This window comes from Dicentrarchus labrax, unplaced genomic scaffold, assembly GCF_905237075.1.
Source record: "Dicentrarchus labrax unplaced genomic scaffold, dlabrax2021, whole genome shotgun sequence".
Lineage (NCBI taxonomy): Eukaryota > Metazoa > Chordata > Actinopteri > Moronidae > Dicentrarchus > Dicentrarchus labrax.
Window position 1 is genome coordinate 17,950,060 of NW_026136720.1, and position 24,938 is coordinate 17,974,997.

Consider the following 24,938-nt stretch of genomic DNA (forward strand, 5'->3'; position numbering starts at 1 on the left):
ACCGAACTTCATCTAAAGGAAGGTTGACCATTGTGACCCATTCATTGAATATTACTCACATATTACTCATTTTTACATGATAGATTGTCATGGATTTTGGTGCAGACATTCGTGTCCCCTTCGGGATGAATTGTAATAACTTTAGTGATCTCCTGGCTTTTTTTCTTTAGCGCCATCCACGGGTCAATGTTTCAATTCAGTTTATGACCAAAATACTTGCAAAACTAATGACATACTAACAGGCTAACATATTAAACTAAGATGGTGAACATGGTAAACATTACACCTGCTAAACATCATCACGTGAACATTGTCACTCCACTGTCATGAGCATGTTAGCATCTAAACACCACCATTTAGCTCTAGCGGTGCTTAATTACATTCTCACAGCGCCCCTGGTGTGACTGTAATTAGTCTTAGTCTTGTTTCATGTGTCTGTTTGTTTTTAGTGTGTGATTTCAGTTGTGATTTTACTTACATAAAAAATGTTGGCATGCGTAGTTCTAAAGTATAATATTCTTCCCAAGCACACACACACACACACACACACACACACACACACACACACACACACACACACACACACACACACTTCACAACTCATCACCCCACCCATCCAGCTAGACAGCCTGGCCCTCCAGTCCATATGGAACTGATCACAAATCAACAAACACAGTGTAAATAGCAACTAACACACCATAAACAGATCAAGTATTGCTAGTACACATACAATCGAAGGTCATCTAAGCACTTTAGAGAAAAAGCTTCCATTTGTTTGCAGATTTTTTCCGGTGGTGTTCTGACGCAGGTTGGGTTTGATGAGGTTGTTTGTTTCAGGCCGCTTGAAGGTTTGAAAGAAGAGAATAAGAGAGCTTTTTTTTTTCTCTTTTGGTGCATTTGGTGTACTTTGCCAGCATGGCCAGTGGCTTTAGCTGAACCTGCTGATCTGCTCAGTGAGTAAATATACAGTGTTTTACCTGCTTCTAGTCAGCCAGCAATGCCATTTATAAATCCACATCTATGGGGGGTAAAAACAGATTAGGTAGTCTACTGCCAATTATTTGTAGTGGAGTAGTGTTGCAGTAAGTCAGCTTTTTGTTGCCAATACTTTTACTTACAATGCAGGACTTTGTGTAATGGAGTAGCCAGTTTTGACAATGGGATCGTGCTTCTACTTAGATAGATAGATACTCCTACCACTATCACTGCATGTATGTTTAATTAGAAAATACAAATAATCACAGGTACAAGCACAAATTCAGGTATGGTGGCCATTGTTCAATTTTTTCAAAGAAATAATAATCTGTCATAATTTAAAATAAAAAAAAAATCTCTCCTAAACAACTCAAACTGCTTTCAAACAGTGAATGCTCTTTATTGTCCACTAGAGGGCGCTGTCATACTACAAGCATGTAGGGAAGCACGGGAGCTGTCCTCTGCCTGCTTCTGTCTGTAACTACAAACACACACACATATATGCTTTATAATTACACAGTCATATATGCATATACATATATACTGGCAGAGCTCACAGGTACACACATATTGTCAATGGCTGTACCTTTTATTGCACCACTGCTTGTATTTCCGCATTGAAGGTGGAGACTGTCAGGGGATAGGCCATGCCTGCTGTGTTACGTTTGGGGAAGTTGCTCAATATCGGAAAGACCAAAACCATTTTTTCCCCCCATCAACAGTGAGTAAAGTTTCGGTTTGCTAATGTTCTGATGTTATGGCAGGATAATAAATACCCACAACGGCGCTGTAAGTTGTACAAAATGTCAGTATAGCTGTCAGATAAAAGCTTGAATTTGGTATTTTCTGCTAGAATGAATAACTCAGTAACTTCCGCTACTTATATTCGTAACCTGAGTTATAGTTTACGTCGCAAGTTGTCCGATTTTTTGGACCCTCAAGAAAGGTGGAAAGATGTTATTGTATCGATACGGAAGCCGAATGGGGACTTTAGGTACACTCAGCATCATGTGAGGTAGGTAATTGGAGCTGGTGACATGGTAGACAAGCTGTATTTACTTTTTTATTCTCTCAAAGTAAAGTTAGAATATTTCTGTTTATTTATTTATTTATTTATTTATTTATTTATCTACCAGTGTATCTGTTTCTTCTTCAGGAGGTTTGAAGGTCTTGTTAAACAGGGGAGAAGTCCCACAGTGGAGCTGCTGGTTGAATGGGGGACCACCAACAGTACAGTGGGAGAACTTGTGGACATTTTGAAGAGTCACAAGTTACTGGCTGCTGCTAGTGTTCTGCTACCTGGTACGAGTTTTTTTTATGCATTATGATAATCCGAGACAATATAATAGACCTGCAACTACATCTGCACCATTAATCCAAATATATATATAAGAGAAGCCATGTTTTGATGAAGGTAAAATGTGTGGCAGCATAATGAAGTTCTGTAATGCTGCAGAAATACCCTGGTCTGCAAATCTTGTTCTCCAGATTGAAAATATGTTTTGTTTGGTACAGTCCCCCCTAAATGTCACATTTCATGTATGATTTTTTTAGTAAAAATAAATTTTGTGATGCAAAAATGATGATTCCCACAGTAATCATCAATCATATCACAATAAAAAAAATAATCACAGTTTGATGTTATCACCTGTGCAGCCCTGCCTACAACCCTGTCTACCAATTCAAATTCATTCATTCAAATCTTTTTCATTTTGGTAAAACAATTTGATACATCTGTATCTGTCCAACATATTCAGAAACTCACTCAAACTTATTTGTCAGGGGCTAAGAACAAAAATACATTAATCTCATACAAAAGGCAGTCTATGGGCTGGTAGACTCAAACACTACCATGCATAATATGGGTGATCCCTGGGAAATTAGATGCAGAATTGCAATAGCAAGGATCACACAGTAACAAAGGTATTTGTAAAGATCATTCATTTCAGATACTGAACACCAACAAACATAAGAAAACAAACTGAATGAACCATTTATTTGTGTGTGTGTGTGTGTGTGTGTGTGTGTGTGTGTGTGTGTGTCATACAATGAAATGGTCTGTTTCATATGAGGTTACATGGTGACATAGAATGATAGAACGTAGGAATAAAGACTTGCAGCAGTTGACATTCATGATCAAAAGAAAAATCTTTCTTAACAGAAAAAAGTAAATGCTATTAGTAAAGTGCTTTACGTATACACAGAAATGTACAACACAAATGCTTTATAGATTATCTACACCGCTGTCTAGATAATCTGATAATGCACAAATGTCCATCTCAGAAAATCTTTTTATTATTTCAAAATTGTATCCACAAAATGTAGTAAAAAGTATTTTAATGAAATTAAAACCATGCTCAATATCAACAAGATAGCTTATTTTAATGTATTTTCTTTTGTCCACACACAGTGGAAGACGCCATCCCAGCAGTGCCACAGCAGGCCTCTCCAACAGTAGAAGTATCCAGTGCCGCTCCAACAACACTACTGGAGGAGACAGTGACACAGCCACAACCTCTCAGATCCATTCTGCAGCCACAGATTCTACTGGAGAGCAGTGAACCCGGCCAGACAGGTGGTTGCACTTTTTTTCTTCTTCAAATCGAGGTTTATGAGTTATGTAAAGAGCTGTTGAGTCACGTGTAGAGAGGCTAGTGTCAATGCTACTTTTTATGCATATAGTCCTCTATGGTGATCTGTGCATGAGAGGAAACGTATTAAAAAACATTATTTGTTCGTTGTCAGTTGAAACCCTCAACTTCAGTTTTGCTAACCCTTTCTTCCGACTTTAGTTGAATATATAAATCACCTCTCCTTTGTATAGGGAAATTGAAAAACATTTGCGTTGATAACAATTTCTAAATGAGAAGTGGTGAAAGTCATGAAGCATTCTGATGTTTTACTGAACTACTGCATTACAAATAAAAGTTGTGGGTAATAACAGCATATTGACCACACCATTTTTCAGAATTTTTCTATTTGTTCAGCATAACTTACAGTGATGGAAGATCTTCAGATATTCTACTTAAGTAAAAGTAGCATTATTTCCTTGTAGAGTAAAAGTACCAAAAGCTAAATAAATCGTACCACACACGCAATTTTATTTGGCTGGTGGAGGTAAAGCTGATTTTGAATACTTTAATATTATTGGGTAGTTTATTCTGTAGCAGTGGATCATATTACCTATAACTGAAGCTGTTAATTATGTAAAAAAAATAGTATATTATATATATCTGAAATATAGTGAAGTAGACTTACAGTATATAGTAGAATAAAATGTAAATACTCATAATTACTCACAAATGCAAATGTACTGAGTTTTATTCCACCACTATAAAGTCATTGTTTAGTTTTTTTCTTTCTTCCTGGCGTCCTGGCTTGATTTCAACAGAAGCAAAACTGAAAATGATGCTACTTCTGCTACAACTGATTTTACAAAATTGACAAGCAGGTAGCATCAATGAGGCCTTAAACATAAAAATCAATATGACAGATTTCTGTGTGTCCCTTTTTAGGTTTTTCTAGTTTCTTGTACAATGAGCTGATGAAGATTACAGGCAACTTTGATGACCGCCCCGTATCCGATGGCGGCAGCAGACTGGGAGAGGGAGGCTTTGGCACTGTATACAAAGGCCTTCTGAATGACAAACCTGTTGCGGTGAAAAAGCTCAATCCAGTGAGTGAAAATATTTTCATTCCAATCTCTGACTTTTGTAAATCTTGTAAATCACATTAGAAAAAATGTCGTCTCATTTAGATGGAGGACGTCTCCCTGGATGAGCTTCAAGTTCAGTTCAACCAAGAGATCCAAGCTCTGAGAGTGTACGTTTCATCTTCTGTCTTTATCCTTGTTATTAATCACTTTGCTTTTGAGTGACTTTGATTTTATTAGCTAGGCAGAAGAAGCAGACGTCTTAATCAAACTAATGGAACTTTAAAGGCTGAAAGCACTAACAGAGCTTTTGGAAAAGCAGCCTGCTCTGTTGTAAGCTCAGCACCAACAAATACCTTCAGATTTAACAGATACTTATACCCACTTATTTTAATTATCAATTTGAAAATAAATGATTTTTTTTTAACAATGACAGTGCAAGAAACAATCAGCAGCATCTGAGACTGTACATTGAAAACAAACTGTGATTGACGCAGAAGATGTATTCAAGGATTAGTTCGAGCTTTTGAAAAACAGGCTTATTTGTCTGTTACATATGAAGAGTTGAATTCATAAGCAAAAGATAATGTATTAAAGGTTTTGCTGCTACAGCCATAGGCCAGCGATGCACTTGCATTTAACTACATGTGTAGGTGCGCATGGTGGCTGCCTCACATATCCTGTGTCCATTCTGAGCACTGGAACGTAACGTGGTTAAAAAGCAAGTACATCTTCGGCTTTAATCGTTCTGCTATGACCAGTAGCCTGTGGCGGCAAATGAAAGCAAACTTTACGTAGATATTGCAGTGCACTGACATTACTAAGTCAGTTGTCTGATTTTGTGAAATAGGTTGTAGCATTTAACCTCATCCCATGTCACTTCTAGCATAAATTAACCAAAACTACCAGGACAGGGGGAAACAAATAAAACCCACCTATCAGCACTGCTAAAGCTTATTTTTTGTGTGGATTAAACCACTATGGTCTAATGTGAAAACTGAGAGCTTTAGAAATGCTGGTGGGCAGATTTTGTTACCTTTAAGCCGAGCAGGCTAGCTGGTTCCTGTCTTTATGCTAAGCTAAGCTAAGCACCTGACTATAGCTTCACTGGCATACAAATATGAGAGTGGTATCTTCTCAGCAAGGAAGGGAATAAGCGTGTTATCCCGAATGTCGGAACAGTTTCTTTAAGCCCAACATAGGTTGAAATAATGATCTAGATGGTTTGAAAAATAAAAGTTTGATGAGTCTGTTTGTTTCCACAGGTTGAAACATGAGAATTTGGTCGACATGGTTGGATTTTCGTGTGATGGACAGCACCCATGTTTGGTGTATGCCTTAATGGCCAATGGTTCTCTGCTAGACCGACTAGCTTGCTTGGTAAGCACCATCGACAGTACAGTAGTGGTAGTTGTGCATTTACACAAATCATTTAATTGTAGGCTTTTTCTCCTTTTAGGATGAAAGTCCTCCACTGTCCTGGCAACAGAGATGCTTGATAGCTGAAGGGACAGCGAGCGGTTTGGAGTATCTGCACAGCAACCACCACGTCCACAGAGATGTTAAAAGGTACGCTTACTCCGTGTTCAGACTGCAGACTGAAGTGGCCCAAATGTGATTTGTATTTTATCAAATGTGACTCAGATCAGATTTTTTCATGAAAGGTGTTAACGGCACAAATCACATGGAATCTGATCTTTTCAATTCACAGGACGGATTTTTTGCAATCTGATCTATGTGTCGAATCATGCTCATGTCACTTTAGGACCATGACCTGTGCACACTGGAATCTGATATGGACCACATTTAATAAGTAATGTGAACAGCCAAACAAAACAAAAAAACATCATCAGTGGTTGCACGCTAAGACTTGCAGTGTGAATGTAGCCAAATCGAGGTCTTTAATCATTAACAATGCTCTTTAAATGATCTTTAGAGGAATAGTTCAACATTTTGTGAAATATACGTAGGTATTCACTCTCTATACCACTCTGAGACCCCATTTACACCTCGTCACTTACTGCATGTTTGGTGGATGAGATAGCTATCTGATTTACAAAAAACTAAGTGTAAATGTATCCAAGAAGCATTCAAGATGGATTTAAATCTGATTGCCACCTCAAACCACATCTCAGGTATGTTAAAACATATGAAGCTGCAGCCAGTAGCTAGTTAGCTGAGCTGAGCATAAAGATTGGAAACAGGTTTGGTATTGTTCGTTGTTCATTTTTACAGTTCTGCTTTTGGACTGATGAAACAAATATGATATAATTAGTGAGTAATTAGTTAATTAGTGAACCTAGCTGTCCCACCCTCCCCATTTCCTATGTTAACTGATGTCATGAACCTGCTCACAGTTCATGACAAAGAAGGGAGACCACACATACAATTTATGTGTTGAAGGCAAAAATAAATGTAATTAAACAATATTCACACTAAACAAAGTATACAAGATATATGTACATCAGTACAGTATTGTCAGTAGTGTAGTGTAGTGTGTGTGTGGACATGGCGGAAGTGTTGTGTATGGAAAAAGGTAATTCATTAATCAACCCAAAGACAGCAACAAACCCAGGATCTGCTGGCTGGAAGGAGGGAGAAACAACAAACTGAGCAACCTCTTATAAAGCCTAGTAATCAGAGATGAACCAGGTGTAGCCCATCTAATGGCCACACCCCTGCCACTTTGTCTCAGCAAGACAGTGAATAAGCAAATTTCCCAAAATGTTGACTCAGGCAGGAAGAACCTATGAATCAGATATGCTTGACTCACTGTGCTCACAATCTTTTTGTCTTATTAGTGCAAATATCCTGTTAGATGAAAAATTTGTGGCGAAGATCTCAGACTTTGGGCTGACGAGAGCATCGGCCAAGAGGACATCAACTACCATGATGACGGAGAAGATTGTGGGTACCCGTGCATACATGGCACCTGAGGCGCTAAGAGGAGAGATCACATCAAAATCTGATGTCTTCAGCTTCGGAGTGGTAGGCTTTCTGCAGACACACATGCACCCAGAAACACAGGCACACGCAGATCAGGATATTATGTCAGGAAAGGAGAAACTGCAACTGTAATGTAAATAAAACATGACTCAGCAGTTTACTTGAGTGCAAGGTTCTCCCGAACTACTGACACATACATAACTGCAGGACATAAACATTATAGTATACATTTCTTCCCATTTGTGAAAAAGGAGCTCTATTTTACGTATCATCTGTCATTATTTCTTACTAAAACTTCTGAATCGGTTAAGGGGCACAGCTGTACTGTATTAGCAGCTATAAATGTCAAACATATTATCCGCTGTCTGACATTGGTTGAATGATTTATGGGATCAGGGCTGTATAAAACTGCCTGACCTTTAATATAGTGCAGTATGTACTGTGTGTATATGTCTTATTAGTACAGCTGTGGAAACACTACGGTGTCTGTGAAGCTGCCTGGCACATGGTGGAGTAATAAAGGTTTTCTGTCGTCCGGAGCCATGCGATTAACCCCATCTTCCTGCCATCTACAGGTGTTGTTAGAAATATTGTCTGGACTCCCGCCAGCCGATGAAAACCGTGAGCCACAGTTCTTGGTAAGCAGCACAAAAGAGGCTTTCACTGTGTATCTATCAAGCTGCAGTTTGCGATTACAGCTTATTAAAGACTTTACATTTAATTAATAATGGCACCCTATCAGTTAGCAGTCATTAAAAGTAATTGAAAGGATTTGAGCCGGTTTCACCTGTTCAAAAAAAGTTCCTCCAACATGATAAAAAGCAGTATTTTCCTCAAAACATGTTCATTGCTGTCTTCAGTCGTATTTATCGTGATTTTCCTTCCCAGATGGAGATGAGGTATGATATAGAAGATGAAGACGAGGAGCTGACTTTAGAGGACTTCCTGGACAAAAAGATGGGAGACTTGGGGCTGAGCCAGGTGGAGAGTGTCTACTCTTTGGCCTGTAACTGCCTCCTCGAGAGGAAAAATAGACGGCCAGTTATCAAACAGGTACGAGGAGGAAAGACAGATATATAGTTTAAGCTACTGTGTTGGCATGTGCACTGTCATCTTGAGCGAAATATCTGTTATCAGCTCCAGTAGCATTGATACTGTAAGTCTGGAGAGGGAAGCCTCAGTAACAGACGGATGTCATAGTCTGTCAGTCCCATATAATTATACTGAAGATGCAAATCTTTAAAAAATAAACAGATACATAGTTTCATTTTGTGAAAGCCTCAGTAATTACGTATAACAGCTGGGTACTGTAGGTTTTTGCTAATGTTACTAAAAAACAAAAGCAAGTAGTGCATTTGTTTGGGACTGTTTTTGGCTGCAGATGTGGTGCACCTTTGAGTGTTTACAGAAGCGGGATGGTATATGATGGATCAACTTGAAATAAACTACAGTGCCCGAGTTCATCAGAATAAAGGAAACTGTTGCCTAGTGCAACAGAGTGGCTCATTTATGTAATTTTAATAATGTTTGGATAACAATTGAGGTTTATGACAGGAATGGTGTTTGTTAGGCTAACATTTCTTCATTACTAATGTTTCGACACTATTGTGTCTTCACAGTAGTGTCTGTTTGCACAATGAATGGCTGTGAGTTGATCAGTGTGCTCCAGTCCTCCTTTGTTCTCTGCAGTTTGACTTTGGATTTGCTGCAGCTTTGATTAAATCACACGTTAATGTTTCCTGTATGTAAATGATGAAATAAAAACAAAAAAGGTTCATATATTTTTATATGTAGGCCATCTATTTTAGTTATTAACATGAATATCTATCCCAACAGGTCCTCTTGGAGCTTAGAGGAGTTGTGAAGAGCATTTCACTGGATTTTAAAGCATAGTAGTGAAGCATAGCATCCCAGAGAAGATTTGTGAGCCGGCTCCAGTTATAGTGCACACACAAGTACATTTCCTTCTCAAAAGGAGTATCAAACAATTGAATATTGCTTGATGACTGTGACTGACAAAAGTATTTTTTTGCAACAATATTTTGTACTGATGACATACTATATTTTTGGTACGAAGCATGTAGCTTAGTTCTTACAGTTAAGGCTGTTATGTCAGGGGATTTGATACCTTGAAAAGATTGTAAGGCTTTTTTTTTTTGCCAGTGTTTCTATCTTGTATTTATTGTAAAGGACAGTTGAAGAAATAAAGTGAATGAAACAGAATATGTATGATTTAAATATTTTATTTTTCTTCTTTAAAAGAAAGATTTGTAAGAAAACAAATAAGACCAAACATGTTTTTTTTTTCTCTATTATAATGACACTGTATGAATATAAAGGGATTTCCCTTTAAACATGAGGTGAGCTTAGTAGTTTGCCTAATATTAATCAGTAGATCAGTGGATGTGGCAACATTTGAATCAAGGTACTTAATAGTATTCCCTTTCCTATCCGGTTGCTTGGGATCCCTCTTGTATGGGAACCAGCTAAGGTTGAGTAGCTTCCTTCTCAGTGAAATATGAGATGTATTGACGTAATATTTCTGGAAGCCCCTGTTCTTTCCACTGTGATCCTCACCGACACTGACAATCACCAGAACAGACCAGACTGTTTCTTAATCATAGAGCATCACACAGCTACAATATGTACATTTACAGCACTTGCATAGAAAAATAAGTTTCTCAGCAGATGATTTTTCATGTAAACCACAGTTATATCAAAAAAGAAGTCAATTTCCAATATAAAATGCACTGTTAAAACGAATCAATAGACACAATTGGGATAATTATATCTTTTCTGCTTTGGAGCACCTTGTTGTGCAAACAGTAGGAGACAAATGTTCAACACAATAGACACAAAAAAACATTAATTGACACAGACTTAAGGAATGCAAGTTAAGAATTTGAGCATGTGAACTAAAAATGGGGGAATTTTATCATATTGGCGCAAGTTCACATTTAGTCACTAACATTTCTAAGGTCTCAGAACTGGCAAGAATGTAAAAACCTCAAGTTTGACTTTGCTTGGGCCCCTTTGAATCATTGTAAGTTATTTGTGACTTTACTAACATACATAAATATGCTTCCATTTGGCAAGCTACAAATGGAAACTCTGAAGTGTGTCATTGCTCAGTTGTCCTTGGCGTGCATAGTTGGGTCTCTGGTGAACTTTGTGGGAATTTTAAAGTTGTTGTCTTATTCTTTTAAACAAGCGTGTCAAATATGATTCCCCCCCCCCCCATCAAAGAAATGTTCCACTGTGGAACGTGCTCTGGATGGAGGTGGTGGCGGGGTGCTGAGGTCTGTTTAATCTTCCTCCTCTTTCCCTGCTGGTGGTCGGGTAATGCGGCGCCCACCCTTCTTCCCAGCAGGGCCTTTGGGCTTGGCGAAGGCCTGCTTGTGTGCATGCTGCTTGGGATGCACCTCCTCGTACAGGAAATCGCTGGTCAGTTCATCGCCATTGTCAATCTCCAACTGGGAAATAGACAAAAAACTATGAGCAGATGGCCTGCAGAATCCCCTCCAACTCACACTCTCAGAGCTATATGTGGTGTTTTTGGTAAATAAGGTTCTACCTTTTTGATGTCCATCTGTTACAAATGTCATTTTAAACTTTGTACGAACCACAATAGACATGTTACCTCCCATAGTAGTAAAGGCTTTTGTAATTTCACATTAGAGATTTCTGTCTTGTTTTCTTACCACTGATTTCAACAGAGCAGGGCCCATTTGGAAGAAGGTTATGTTGTGTACTTTTGTCAGAAAATGGTGTAATAAATGCCTGTTATCATACTCCACAGCTAAAGGAGATGTATTCAAATTGGTAGTCTTGTTTCGAGAATCAGTTTAAAACACAAATCTTTTAAGGTTCCATCAAATATGACAGAAAAAAGCAACACATTATCAAAATTTAACCAGCTAATTTTTGGCATTTTTGCTTTAAAAAATACATTCTCAAAATAGTTGACAATTAATCTTCTGTCAACTAATTGTTGGAGCTCTACACCAAACCACACACACATAATTCTCTTAATACGTTATACCTAATAGTTTTTTCTGATCTTCAGATTGTTATTTATTTAGTTATGAATATTCAATATTTTGGAGAAATACCCAACATTTAAAAAGTTTTCAGGGGCTTAAGTCTGTGACAAAACAAGATCGTTATGCGGTTGACCACAGTCTTTCATGGTGACGGATCATTTCTTACCTTTTTCTCAATCTCAATACCGAGATTGTTTTCCACCATGTCCACCAAGGGATTTTTGCAACTGGAATACAGCATCCTCTCTCGGATGCTACACTTGTACCCGGGCATAGAATAAATGAAGACTACAAAGAGAACAAAAAAAGACAATGAGAGGAGTGGACACAAAGTATCAGAGCAACATAAAAAAACACTATAGAAATAATAGAAGGTGTGTCTGTTCATGATAACCTGTTCTATCTGAATGTGAATATCATGAATGCTTTTACCTGTGGACTCTAAGTAATCGCCTTCGTGGGAATGTTTGTAGAGGAAGAAGTGGTAACGTGCAGATTCTTTAGGAATTCTCATTGGCAGGTCTTTCAGCTCTGTTGGCTCAGTGCCGCACAACCGAATCAGCTCCTGTTCGGCGTCTACTTGCTGTTGACAGAGGAAATGGAAATTCACCCTCAAGGATATTGACGTGTGCTTTTGACTGGAAAGTTCCTGCTTTGAATCCCAAACCAATTTGTGAAAATTTGGGTGGGGAGAGTGAATAACAAACCATCTCCCGTCCCCTCTCAGGTGAGTGAAACATTCACTCAGCAGTTGCTGGTGTACTGGATTAAACCCTCAATGGATAAATAGAACAGAGCATAATGCTTCTTTTTCTTTTTTAAATAAAAAGCTTTTAGGATAAAAAGGGAACTGAGATAAAGCAGCAACAGTGTCACAATTATTCCTTTGTACTTTGCTCTGATCCGATCTTGTCACACGAACCCTTTGAATTTCAATGAGAAGAACAAAGGCTTTTTGGGCTAAATGAGTAACTCATTGTGTCGGCCAGTAAACAACTCCTGACCAAAGACATCTGTATCTCTCTCAAACAATGTATGTTGAAACACAGACGGTTGATTCGCTTATTCGAAAACACGACTGATCGAGCAAAGGTCACCCTCGGACTAATGATTTGCTCTTAAGGACTCACCAGCTGTACGTAATTGATCTTTTTGTCCCTATAACGTTCAAGTGCTGCAACAGCGTCTTTGTGAATAGGGAAGGCCACTCCCTGCAGAGTCTGCTGCTTGGTGTCCACACTGATGTCCGTCTGCACCTGAACACACCACAAACACAAAAGGCTCTTTAGCTTTTTATTGTTACATCCTGGTTAGTATGATAAAGCTGCAATAAACAAAAAGGTTATGGTAGTGAGGTAACTGATAAAGGCTGATCAGTGCATTATTTAGCAAATATTTCATTTGTCTTCAAATAACAAATGGGTGGTATTTACATGAGTATATTCAAAAAGTTAGTTCTTTATTAATAGTCATTTGTATGCAGAAATATGCTCCAACACCCATATAAATGAGTGAATCTACAAGGGAGCATGTGGTTTCTAACACACTCTTGACTTGATTGTGTTCACAGGAATGTATTTACACACACACACACACACACACACACACACACACACACACACACACACACACACACACACACACACACACACACACACACACACACACACACACACACACACACACACACACACACACACACACACCTCCAGATGCCACATGACCACATGCTGGTGACATTGTGTCATCATGCTGACTAACACAAGTTATGCAGAGCACACATTTTACTGGTCTTTAAATTCAATTGTATGAGGGCTCGAATCAACGCTCTGTCGGTTTCCACTCGTGATATTGGTGTCATAATGACTTGCGGAGAAGAGAATTAATATTCTTCATTTTCAGAAAGTAAAAAGGTTTACAAGTGCAACAAGCAGCTTGAATTCTGGAGCATGATAATTGCAAATGAGGTGCTTGTATCGGAAGTGACAAGGCGCCTCCGTGAAATCACACAGAAAACTGGAAATGCTGAGGGGATTACACTGATGGATTGCATCTATTTTTAGAGCCTTGTTCCCACAAAATGAAATGCCGTGCAAACATGATTGAGCCTCCGATGCGGTTACCTCGCATACAAAAAAGGATTGTGGGTCTTTTATCCATCTGCTTAGTAAAAGGCAGGCAGTCTCCAACGCACAGCAATGATAAAAATTTCAAAGCCTCTTTTTTCATTCAGGCGGTACAGATTAATGGTATATTATCTTCCTTCAACAGCTGGCCGAGTAGGACAAGCACAAACCTTTACTTCCCATTTGCTCTGCTGCTTTTAATTGACCATACTTTGGAGAGGGACCGCACTCGTCAGAGCACTTCCATATATGGTAAGAAATACAGTTCTTGTTTATGTGGCAGACAGGGAGAGCAGCAGTTAGAAAAGGTTGCTTCTCAGAAAAGAAGAACTGTTCATTTGGGTTAATTTATAGGAACAGTCCCCCCAAAGTCTGAAAACTGAGACTTCAAATGCTGCTTCTTTGTTTTTTTTGTTTTTTTTACTTTCTGTCTGGTGGAGCCTTTCAGCCACAGCCCTAAAGCCCTTCACATCCGCAGTGTAAACAGTGCTGGCGTCATCCGCAGCGTGCACTGGATATCACATTACAGTATTTCTTCATCTTATCACTGCAAACAACATAGGCAAAGCACAATGATGCAGCTCACCTGTGCTCCATGCCGAATCACTGCCAAGTGTTAAAGCTGCAGAACATTCACATTTGCATACAGCTCTTTCAGCATGGAAATATTTGATCTGAACACCCATAGAGTTCTTCTTTAACCATTTAGTTGCTCGAACTGAATGGGGTTTATGATTGTAAACAATATTTATTTATAGAACTATGGCTATGTGAGCTGTATAAGCCTAATAGATTCGTCTCTGCCAACATCCTGGTTTAATGCATCAGCGTCTTTGCGCTGTGTTGATTCTGCCAGGCAAGCATATGCACACTTGCACTGCTGCTGACCTTGTGCTGTTTGGAAGGCTGCATCGCTGGCCCTCATTGATACTCCACACCATTTCTCCTGGGACTTACATCTCACACACAGGAGATGTGATTAGGAGGAATATTGCTGTGAGCTGAGGTAAGCTATTTTTTCCCCCGCCGAAGCTACAAGTGTGTGATGTAGTGTCATCCCTTTTCAGAACTGAAACAGAGAACAAGCCTAATCCACGCCCACTTCAGAGCAGACTCAAGCAGTCTCTCTCAGTGCTATTTGTATACACAAGCACTGTGATGTACATGATTTCCTCTAAGATGATCTCAAAGGAAAATGATGGCCAACGAATGACCTAAGTATAACATGTCTGCAATTGTGTGTTTGTACCGAATTCAGTTTAATCTGCCTCAGTTCCTCTTCTGCAGCGGTGAGGGGCAGGGGAGCAGCCTGCGAGGTCAGATATTTCCTGTATCCACTGAGATTCAGATCATCCTGGGGGGGCCAAAAAAAGCACAGTCACTAATCATATAGCAATATAATCTTACTCACCAATACATCATTGCTCATATCAGTTGCCATATAGACAACTGATACAAGTCTGACACATAAATTGATGAAGTCGGGGTTTCTGAATGTTCCAACTGAAGCCTGAGTGCATAAAAGAGCTGTTCACATCACTTCAAGTGTTGTTGTTGTAAGACCAACCTTCATGGTAGCAAAGATCTCATCCTTGATGTGCCCGCCTCCAAACTCTTTCTTCAGTGTGGCTCTGGTAGCAGCGTATAACATTTTATGTCGCACCTGTTGAGAACATGAAGGAATGTCAGAAGTCTTGATTGTTCAAAAGATATTTTTTCCTGATAAGTGTTTTTTGTTATATTATTTTTGTCATTATGTGACATCATTTATTGTAAAGATGGGTCTATATCTGGCACCTTCTGATCTGTAATTTTATCTATTTATCTTTTCCATCTAACAAGAGTGTTGAATGCACTTCCTCCCTTCTACTATCTACCTTTTTCAAAGTCCCCATCACTATGTGAAACAACAACAAAAAACAACCACCTTCGACATAGCAACCTACACAGTGAAAACAGTAAGTTAACGCAACCTGGTCGCTAACGTAATCCAGCTAGCTGCGGCTGCCTTTTCTTTTGCAGGGATTTAACCATCTTAATGGCAGGGCTCAAATCTCCATGTGCAACAATGTCCAATAAAACAAGTTATCCACCTGGACACGATATTGCAAGGGCACAGTTAAGACTGCCCAAGACAATTGTGATTGGTTTAAAGGAATACAAACAAGCCAGCCTAATAACGGATGGAGCCAGACCTTTCAATCTTCTTATTCCCTGCCTTTGCTGGTGCACTGCTACATTTCTTACTGTTAACACCTGTACATGGCGCCCCTAGTGGTCATAACTCCATAAGGTAAGGTACCTTAATGCACCCTGAAGCAAATGTGTGATTTTAGACTATACAAAGTTGACTTGACAAGCAATTAAACATTTGTCTGGGGAAAAAAAAACCCTCAAAGCAAATGAAAACATACCTGACCAACTGAGCTGCAGCAGCAGCAGCATGCATTGGTTGTGAAATGATTTTGCAACTTACAGACAAGCCTCAACCTGAAAGCACTGTGCCCTGAGCTTTTTTTTTTTTTGCACTGGTCTCTCCTTGCAACATTCCTCTTTCCACTGTTACAGAAACAACATTTGTATGTATGCTTGTCATGGCTATTTTGAATCGCAGTGACTCTATCCCACAAGTGGGTAATCAAATTTTAGAGGAACAAAATAACCATGAGTTAGGTGTCATGCAAAACACACATTTGCATGACAGGGAAACAGCCCTGCATCATAAGCCTGTATCACCTAAAAGCACTAAGAGGATGAATTTTGAGTCGGATATAGGAGGTTTTGGCTAAGCATGTTATTTGGAAAGCACCGTAATCTACCCATATTTAGATTCCAAGAAGGTTGCTAGGAAATAATGAATGCACTGTTGTACACGGTTATCCAGTAAGCATACAAAGAGTCGCTGCCTTGATGTGGTAACCCCACCCATCTGATACGCAAAGCAGAGGAAGACAAATAGCAAGAAGTATGGAAAGCCATTCATTAAGCCCAGCCTTGGCTTGGTTTTTCTTACAGTAGAGTGGTCCGGTGACCAGGCCAGGAAGATCCACTCGTAGCCCTGGTTGTTAGTGGAGTCCAGCCGGTACAGAATATAGCAGGGCACGTCATCCTCGAGGAGGGGCAGCACTAAGGAGTCATACTCCTGGTCCCACTTCTTTGACGCTTTCTTGGTGGTGCCCAGAGTCAGCTGCTCTGGAAAGCAGATGTGTGCCACAAACATTTCAGCAGTGCGTGGGTTTGTTACTCATGCTGACATTGTAATGTCAGCCGTTTGGGTAGAAGTACAAACAAACTCTGGGGACACTGCTTACCGTCCTCAATGACGATCTTTAAGACTCGATATTGGTCTCCGCTCCTGGCATTGGCAAAGATATCCTTCACATCATTACCCGCTGAGAAAAGACAGAGAAGGGATCAGTCTACTTCTGTTCAACTTGCTTGACAACAACACACTCTTGCTAGGATGACTATTTAAGGCCCTGGATTTTGTCTTGAGGATTTCTGATTTGGCTTTATTTACATACAGCCCAGTATAAAGTATAACACATGTTTTGCCTTTAAACAAACTTAGAGAAAAGGAAACTTGTTGGTTCTATAACTGGGCAACAAGCAACAACAAAAAGAATAAGACTGAACTCACTGTGAAATACTATATTTTTATGATAACCAGGTTGCCTTCAGTTGTACAGCTGTGACTGAAGGCTGTCCACCTTTGACCCAAACCCAGGTACAATAAAACAGGTCTCCAAGTTACATTCAAAGAAGGGTCTTAACAATATTAGCTGCAGTGACTCCTATATTTCCTATAGCAGAAGAAAATAAATAATGAAATGATGCATATAAACATTTTTGCAAAGAGTTTTGTGCATTAAAGATTCACTTTGATTTTTCTCTACAGGTATACTCTAATTTGTCAGGTTTACTCAGAATAGGCTCTTTATTTCAGCTCTGTATGTGAAACACAAGCTTAGAATTATGAGGAATATAAAAACGTTCATATGCTGTAAAACAACCTGACCATTCAGACAGGGGAGAAGATAGCTTATACAGAAACCAGCGTTGAACTAAACATCTGTCTATTATTATCTCACGTAATTTGAACGTTGTTTTATCACAAAACAGACTTAGCAATTCTGCGGTGCTGCTGCCATATTTAAAGGAAGTCACGCCCTACTGAAGCCCGTTTTTATAAAGACACAGTGCAGGTTGGGCTACTGCTATTCACATATTTCTGGGTCCAACACCGGCCGGTCTACCAGGCCAGCAGTTTGTTTAAATGAAGGCGTCGCCCATCCATTCAGAAAGCTGGACTAAGCGTTATGCCGAAAAGCTTAAGGCATAAAAGGCTTTTGTACTATTGTGGGAATAAATACAGAGCAGCCGGGATTTCGGTGGCTCATAAACAGGCCAAAGACTAAGGGATTATGCTTCGTAGTCCTAAAAGTGCCCGAAACAGGGCACCGCGGATCACACACATCACGGTAGCTCAACGCTAGCTAGGAGTGGCTAGCTAACTTGACGCTATCTCCCTCGGTGCAATGAATTGTTGCAGGTACTTAAAGCTCGCCGGGGGGACTCACACACTCACACAGCAAAGTACACAAGGACAGAGACACTGAAAGCAGAGAAATGCATCTACCTTGAATGCCCGTTTGATGTGACATTGTGTCTTTCGTCGGATAAAGGGCTGATGCAGCTGATCAGGCGAAACCAGGGCAGAGAAGCAGGAAGTGGACTACATCGACAAGACCCGCCCCGAGCCTGTCGTCATCAACATCAGAAATCACATGAGTGAAACTATTTATTTAAAAACAGAAATGTAGGGCAGTACAAGAATAATAGTACCAGTGGTAGAGGAAGTATTGGACCATGTGAGAGTTGTTATTGTTATTGTTGTGCATAAACTTGTATGCTGCATTTTAATGCCTGGTCGAAATCATTCAGACGCATAATAATAATAATAATAATAATAATATTAAAATAAAATAATAATAATAAAAATAATAAAATAAAATAAAATAATAAAATAAAATAATAATAATGATAATAAAATCATTAAATTGGATAGGTTCCCGGTTGGACTATCATTAAAATAAATGATTTATTTTGTATTTTTCCATTTATTTTTAGCTTTCTGATCTGTAATAAAGGGGAGATTTCCGCCTCTCAAGGCAGCAGATCTTCATTTGGCGTGCTGCGTGAAACATCTGGAAGCCACGGGGCTTCCTGTCTCTGCTCTCCGTCCCCTCTACATCCTCGTTAAATAAATAAATAAATGAATGAAAAGATTTTACAGCAGCAATATCATCCTGTCACCGGAGGGAATCTCAGATCTGTGTCACAGCAGTAACAGCCAGAGTCATACCGGAAACCATGTGAACCGGTCTTCAAAATAATGCTGTGTCACTAAAAAGATGGTGTTGTTCCAGTGCTACAGATAAAACTGGTATTAAAATGGCATAGTTTATAGTTAACATGATATAACACAATATTCTATTTATAATATAGTAGATACATGTTTATACCCTGCTATGTGTTTTTATTGAGTCTTGTCAATCATTAGTTGTCAAAGAACATTGATTGATTAGAGTATAGCTATCTAATTAGAATTAATAGAAAAATGCTGACATTGTATTGCTAAGTATGAAGTAAGTATTACGTATTGTATGTTTGTATTTAAATGTATGTATGTATTCAATATAAGTATATTTAAAATATATCTTTTTTAAATGTCAATAACCCATTGTAGGATGTCAGTAACTAGAGGTGTGCGGACGATTCATAAATAAGAGGAATTTCCACATTTCAACAACATAAAGCCATTGTATTTATCACAAATAATCCAAACAGCAGTAACCTATGAAATTAATTCAAGTAAAATAAACGAACCCAAACAGAATAATTGCAATGAAATAATAAAAAATAAAAAATAAACAACCACAACAATAATAACAATAATAGTGTATAATATATTTCACTTATTCTAGATTCGTCTATCAATGCCCTTATTTGAAATTAATACAAGTAAAAAAATTAAAATGAAATAATTGCAATGAAGTAGTAGAATAGACAAACAACAACAACAACAATAATTATTATTATAATGTATATTATGTTTCACTTATTCCAGATAATTAATGAAGTAAAACAAACCCAAATAAAATAATTGCATTGAAATAGTAAAAATAAATACATACATATTATATATAATGAACAACAAAAACAACAACAATAATAATCATCATAATAATAATGTATAATATGTAATTATTCCAAATTCCTCCATCAATATAGTTATTTGTGACATTGTGTATAGTCATCATGTTTTACTTTGAAAGGTGTCAGCGGAAGTTGTACAACTAGTACTGAATCTGACTTGACTGCTGGTAAATCAACGTGTTTGGCATTGCGTTGCACTGATGCTATGCGTGCTGTGTGGACCCAGCTATCTCCATCCACTGTACAACAGCAGCAGCGTCCCTTTATCAGCCCAGAAACTGCACCGTCTGGCGGGAACCCGATAACGAAGTACCGCCCGGCAGAGCTAGCCCGCCCGGCGCATGGACGGTCCAGCACAATGGCAGAGGATATGTGGGTGCCTCTGTTGTATACCAACAACAGGTCGCATGGATAATTCCTCCCCAACCCTTCCGTATCATCTCGTGTTTGGGATGATTAGAGCGCCGCTGTCGGCTTGATGTGGCAGGGGAGCCGTGCGGGAGCGGGCTTCTCGTCCCGGCTGTCGACAGCGAGGGAAAACGGTGTGGACCAGGTGCGTTGATGACGGGGAATTACCGCACGTTCTCAAATAACACCGAGGTGCGGGGCAGGTAGGACTCACACGGCATTCCCACATCCTTCATGGTGCATCGACATATAAATTGTATAATCAGATAATTCCTGTAAAGCTTGTCGTGTTCTCCCCGAGATTCGTGGTGGTTGGGTGGTGTGATATTTGGCATTATGGCTACTGTGACATTAAAGGGGATGTGTGGTCACAGACCTGTGCTCTTAACAAGGCAGTCCCCTCAGAAATTGGTACTATGGGGGGGGGGCTTTCTTGTTTATTTCCTGTAGCACTTAAGACACTGCTCATATTGTTCAGTACAAATGTAATTGTTATGGTTTGGAGGACAGGCAGGGAGTTTAGAGGATGTGCCATGAGCAGGATGGGAAGGGTGATGATAAAGATATCACAGATCTTCAACTATAGCTTTCATTGGTTTTCCAATATTCTCTAAGTTATATCCCATTAACATATGTCATACTGTATTAACCCAGGCGAATGGGTTCTTTCTGTGTACTGTTTGCATGTTCTCCTCCTGTTTCCATGTGTGTCCTTTGGGTCTTCTGCATGCCAGGGACTCTCCTGCCATCAGGCGCCGGGATAAAGACACAGTCTGCATTTTACCAGGATGATGAAGCGATTCTACCTTCGAGTAGTGGAATCACTGGCTTAAGGTGGCACATAATGACAAGACAACATGTTGCTGGTGAAATTTAATAGCCACATGGGTGGTTTCACTGTGTGCAGCTCTATTCTTGAAGCCATTACATCGTTCCAAATTCCCACCGTGGAGTATTTTAGGAAACGGTGTCAAAGCTGGGAAACGGCTTGAGAAGTCCAGTCCAGCAAAGTCAGAACCCTCACAGGGGAGGGGGCTTAGACTGGGGGGGGGTTCATGGGTGAGTGGCTATAGTCAGGTTTAAAAATACAGCAGGGGGGACTGTCGGGAAGTTACTCAAGCGCTGCTTGGCAGGTGTTCCAGAGCAAAGCATCAGTGTAATGCTGCCACAGTATTTTGAGGGGGGCCACAGTGCAGACAGGCTGAGAGGATAAGCCTTCCAAAAGCCAGCGCTTTACAGCTAAGCACTTCAAGATTTTTCCACCTGCAGGTACAACAATTACACATCACCTTGTTTCCGCTCACTGTCAAAGCTTAAACTTCAGTCTTTTGAACAGCAGCTTCTTGGTTGAATCGTGAGGTCAGTTAACTAATGAACTTACCAATATGTTTTCATGCAGCTGATTTTTTTGCTGTGTTGGCATCACTAACCAGGTGGATCAAGAACCTCAGTGTTTGTGTGATGGGAAAGCTTGTCTTTGGGCTTTTAGGTGTGTTATTGGCATTTCTGCTAAACTATTGGAGTTGTCTGAATTTAGCATAATCCCAATCTGTACCAAACCTCAGTCATACTCCAACCACTAATCTCAGTCTGAGTGATGTTTTCACTCTAATCTGTCCTGCTGAAATTCAGTTTAATGTAATCTGACTGAAAGAAGCTCTCTCTCTCTCTCTCTCTCTCTCTCTCTCTCTCTCTCTCTCTCTCTCTCTCTCTCTCTCCCTCCCCGACTCCCAGGTGTAGTGTGGCTGGGGGGCTCAGCAGGATGGAAATAGATGCCCGTTTTCGCTACTATTTCCAGCACCCATGGTCACGTCTCATCGTGGCCTATCTCGTCACCTTCTTCAATTTCCTCGTCTTCGCCGAGGACCCCGTTTCCCACAGCCAGACGGAGGCCCACATGATCGTGGTGGGAAACTGCTTCTCCTTCCTGTTCAACAAGTACCCGGGCCTCGGATGGAACATCCTCAAAGTAGTGTGCTGGATACTGGCCATTATCACTGGCCTGTTAGCTGGGAAGTTTATATTCCACCGCCAGCTCTTTGGTAAGTCATGCGCACAATAATGCACTGGAATGTGCAGAGTAATGGCTTTACTGAGGGAGGGAACCATCCTCCTCAGTTGTTTTTGTTGTGGCACCTTGCACTCATGCTCCACTTTTTTTGTGAATAATAATCTAATGAAAGGCCATTTTCATGTCTTTGCAATCAGCTCTCATCTGTGCTCCTGCTTCCATCTTTTCTTTTCTGCCTTTCCTCTCACTTATCATCAGATCTGGGCCAAACAGTGTTTGCAAATCTCTACACTCTGTACTCTCTGGTAGTACTCAACTACCAATTATTTTTAATAAGTCGATTAATCTTCTGATTATTGTCTTTGATTAATTCATTAGCCTTTTTTTTTTAAATGCTTGTTTTGTTGGAGCAACACTCCAAAACTTAAAAAATATTCAGTCACAAAAGAAAAGGTGAAACTTAATTTTGCTAAAATTGCTAATCATTTCAGCTCAAGATACAAGTAGATTGGTCAGGTTACTGCAACAGTTGTAGGCAAGACTGTACATCAGAGATCTGTGTGATAAATTCTGCTAAATATACATGCTGTATCGATGCATTATATTTTAATGCGAAAAACGTTTATAACATCTTGGCATATAATCGAATTATTACTTTGTCTAATGCACTTTTATGGACCTCTTCCTGCTTGTATCTGATTGTGGTTCTCAACCTTTTTGGCTTGTAACCCATTATAAAGATGCACGACCTACTCACACCCACTCTTCCCTTGCAGGCTGCATATGCAGAGTGAACAAACAACAAACAAACCAAAAACACAAGACAAAAAAAACTTTTTCAATCTGTTTATTTAAAGGAGATTAAATAAAAATATAAATAAAATAAGTGAAATGATAGACAATAATAAATATGTATATGTATAGGAGTATAAATATATTTTAATTACCCAATATATCTTTTTCAAGGCAGACATTTTGAAATGTCACAGCAGGTTAAACATAAGTCTAAATAATAACATTAAAAGAGAACTCCACTCGATTTGCATAACATTGTCACTCATGATGGGCAGAAAAGGGATCAAAACTGAACCACAGATATTGTCTTTGTTTCCCACATGTTCTTCTTCCTTGTAAAAACCCTGACACCTACATTACCCAGAATGCAACTCAACCTGAGCAAGCTACAGAGGTCTGTTCACTTCACTTCTTTCTAACTTGCACACCTCCAGATTTTTTTCATTTTCAAACTTGTAGTCTTCAGCCTTTTTCAGAATTTGCGTGGCCACAAATGACTTTATACAGCTTTTTTTTTCACAGTGGAGTCCTTGTTAAATAATGGCCACATTGTATTTTGGTGTGTCAGCTTCAGTATTGTGCGTGTTGGCTCACTGAAAAGGCTCTGCTACACTAAATGGAACAGAGCATTAATTAGTATCATTGTCTATGTCATATCAAAACGGCTGCTGTTTAAAAGGTCTATTGGACTGGCTTACGGGGACACTTAAATGGAACTCAGCCATCGCTTATGATATTAGTTGCATCTGTGCTTTTCCTACTATGACGTGTCAGAACGTCTGCAGTGACAGTGGCCTGTTGATTTGTAACAGGCTTCAATAATGGGTCCGTATCATTTAACTGTTCCACAAAGACATGTCAGTGAGCAAACAGGCATACTGGCAGGACTCTGATACCCCTAAATGGAATACAGCCATTGTTACTGAATATTTTTAATTAGGTTTATGCTTTTCCTGTAAAGACAGGTTGAGAACCTCTGCAACACAACATGCATCACCGCCGTATGCTGTTTGAACTTGGTACCATCTCACTTCCTTCACCTTTCACACCTCCTCGATGCATTTCCTCTGCTTTTTCACCCACTCGCCATCATTCTCACCTCCTCTGACAACCTCTACCTCCTCTCTCTTGTCGCCCTGTTGCCATATTGTCCCTTTCATTTTCCGCTCATAGAGGCCGTGACTCCAATCTCATCAGCCCTTGATTTGTTTTCGTGCAGCAGTTCATAGCGCTTCCTATTCAACTCACACATTTCATTTCCTACTCACTTCATAAGTCACTTATGCCCAGATATTATTGGCCACCCTGGCTTATCTTCTTGGGATGAACCATTAATGACTATAATTGTAAGAGAGAGAGAGAGAGAGAGAGAGAGAGAGAGAGAGAGAGAGAGAGAGAGAGAGAGAGAGAGAGAGAGAGAGAGAGAGAGAGAGAGAGAGGGAGTACTCTGAGTGATCATCTTCTCTGAGCATAAATTGAAAGCCAAGAGTGTGTGATGACATGATGCTCTCTGCAAATACAGAATCCTGTCTAAGATGGGAAATGGAAAATGGCTTTGAGGATTGTGGTTTTCCTGTACACGGTGGACAGTTAGTGGATCAGATAATATCAGTTGTTCTATCTTCTCAAGTTGCAATCCTTTAATTGGATATAGTGTTTCCTTACTTCAGCTCTATGATAAAGTTTCTGTCCGTTTCAGTCAGGATCCCACACAAGGTTACTTGATGCTGGCTCCTGCAAGATTTCTAAGGTTGAGAATTATA

General features: G+C 39.6%; 3 protein-coding genes across 7 annotated transcripts in view; 2 read left to right on the forward strand and 1 right to left on the reverse strand.

Moving 5' to 3' along the window:
- Window positions 1–1,555: 1,555 nt before the first annotated feature.
- irak4 (interleukin-1 receptor-associated kinase 4) lies at window positions 1,556–9,796 on the forward strand. Of its 2 annotated transcripts, none has more exons than XM_051382415.1 (11): window positions 1,556–1,696; window positions 2,132–2,277; window positions 3,386–3,550; window positions 4,491–4,651; window positions 4,733–4,797; window positions 5,893–6,007; window positions 6,087–6,196; window positions 7,429–7,615; window positions 8,149–8,211; window positions 8,462–8,626; window positions 9,410–9,796. In XM_051382415.1, exons 1-11 carry the CDS (start codon window positions 1,623–1,625, stop codon window positions 9,464–9,466), a joined length of 1,308 nt encoding a protein of 435 aa, XP_051238375.1. In that variant the 5' UTR covers window positions 1,556–1,622; the 3' UTR covers window positions 9,467–9,796. The 2 variants fall into 2 exon arrangements, with proteins under 2 accessions (XP_051238375.1, XP_051238374.1); XM_051382414.1 differs by lacking the exon at window positions 1,556–1,696 and adding an exon at window positions 1,703–1,990.
- Window positions 9,797–9,800: 4 nt separating this feature from the next.
- On the reverse strand, window positions 9,801–18,491 carry twf1a (twinfilin actin-binding protein 1a). The gene is made up of 9 exons (XM_051382419.1): window positions 18,382–18,491; window positions 17,054–17,134; window positions 16,756–16,934; window positions 15,310–15,405; window positions 14,992–15,096; window positions 12,747–12,872; window positions 12,049–12,199; window positions 11,783–11,904; window positions 9,801–11,046 (listed from the first exon to the last, which is right to left on the reverse strand). The coding sequence occupies exons 1-9, from the start codon at window positions 18,404–18,406 to the stop codon at window positions 10,879–10,881; spliced, it is 1,053 nt and encodes a 350-aa protein (XP_051238379.1). The 5' UTR covers window positions 18,407–18,491; the 3' UTR covers window positions 9,801–10,878.
- A 290-nt stretch (window positions 18,492–18,781) lies between these two features.
- Window positions 18,782–24,938, forward strand: part of tmem117 (transmembrane protein 117) — a 43,666-nt gene continuing 37,509 nt past the window's right edge. The window contains exons 1-2 of one of the 4 annotated variants that reach the window (XM_051382409.1): window positions 18,782–20,572; window positions 22,104–22,411. In XM_051382409.1, the coding sequence (XP_051238369.1) occupies window positions 20,523–20,572; window positions 22,104–22,411 (358 nt within the window). In that variant the 5' untranslated portion in view covers window positions 18,782–20,522. Of the gene's footprint in view, window positions 20,573–21,487; window positions 21,639–22,103; window positions 22,412–24,938 lie in introns of those variants that run through there. The other 3 variants (XM_051382412.1, XM_051382410.1, XM_051382411.1) reach the window with 3 other exon arrangements.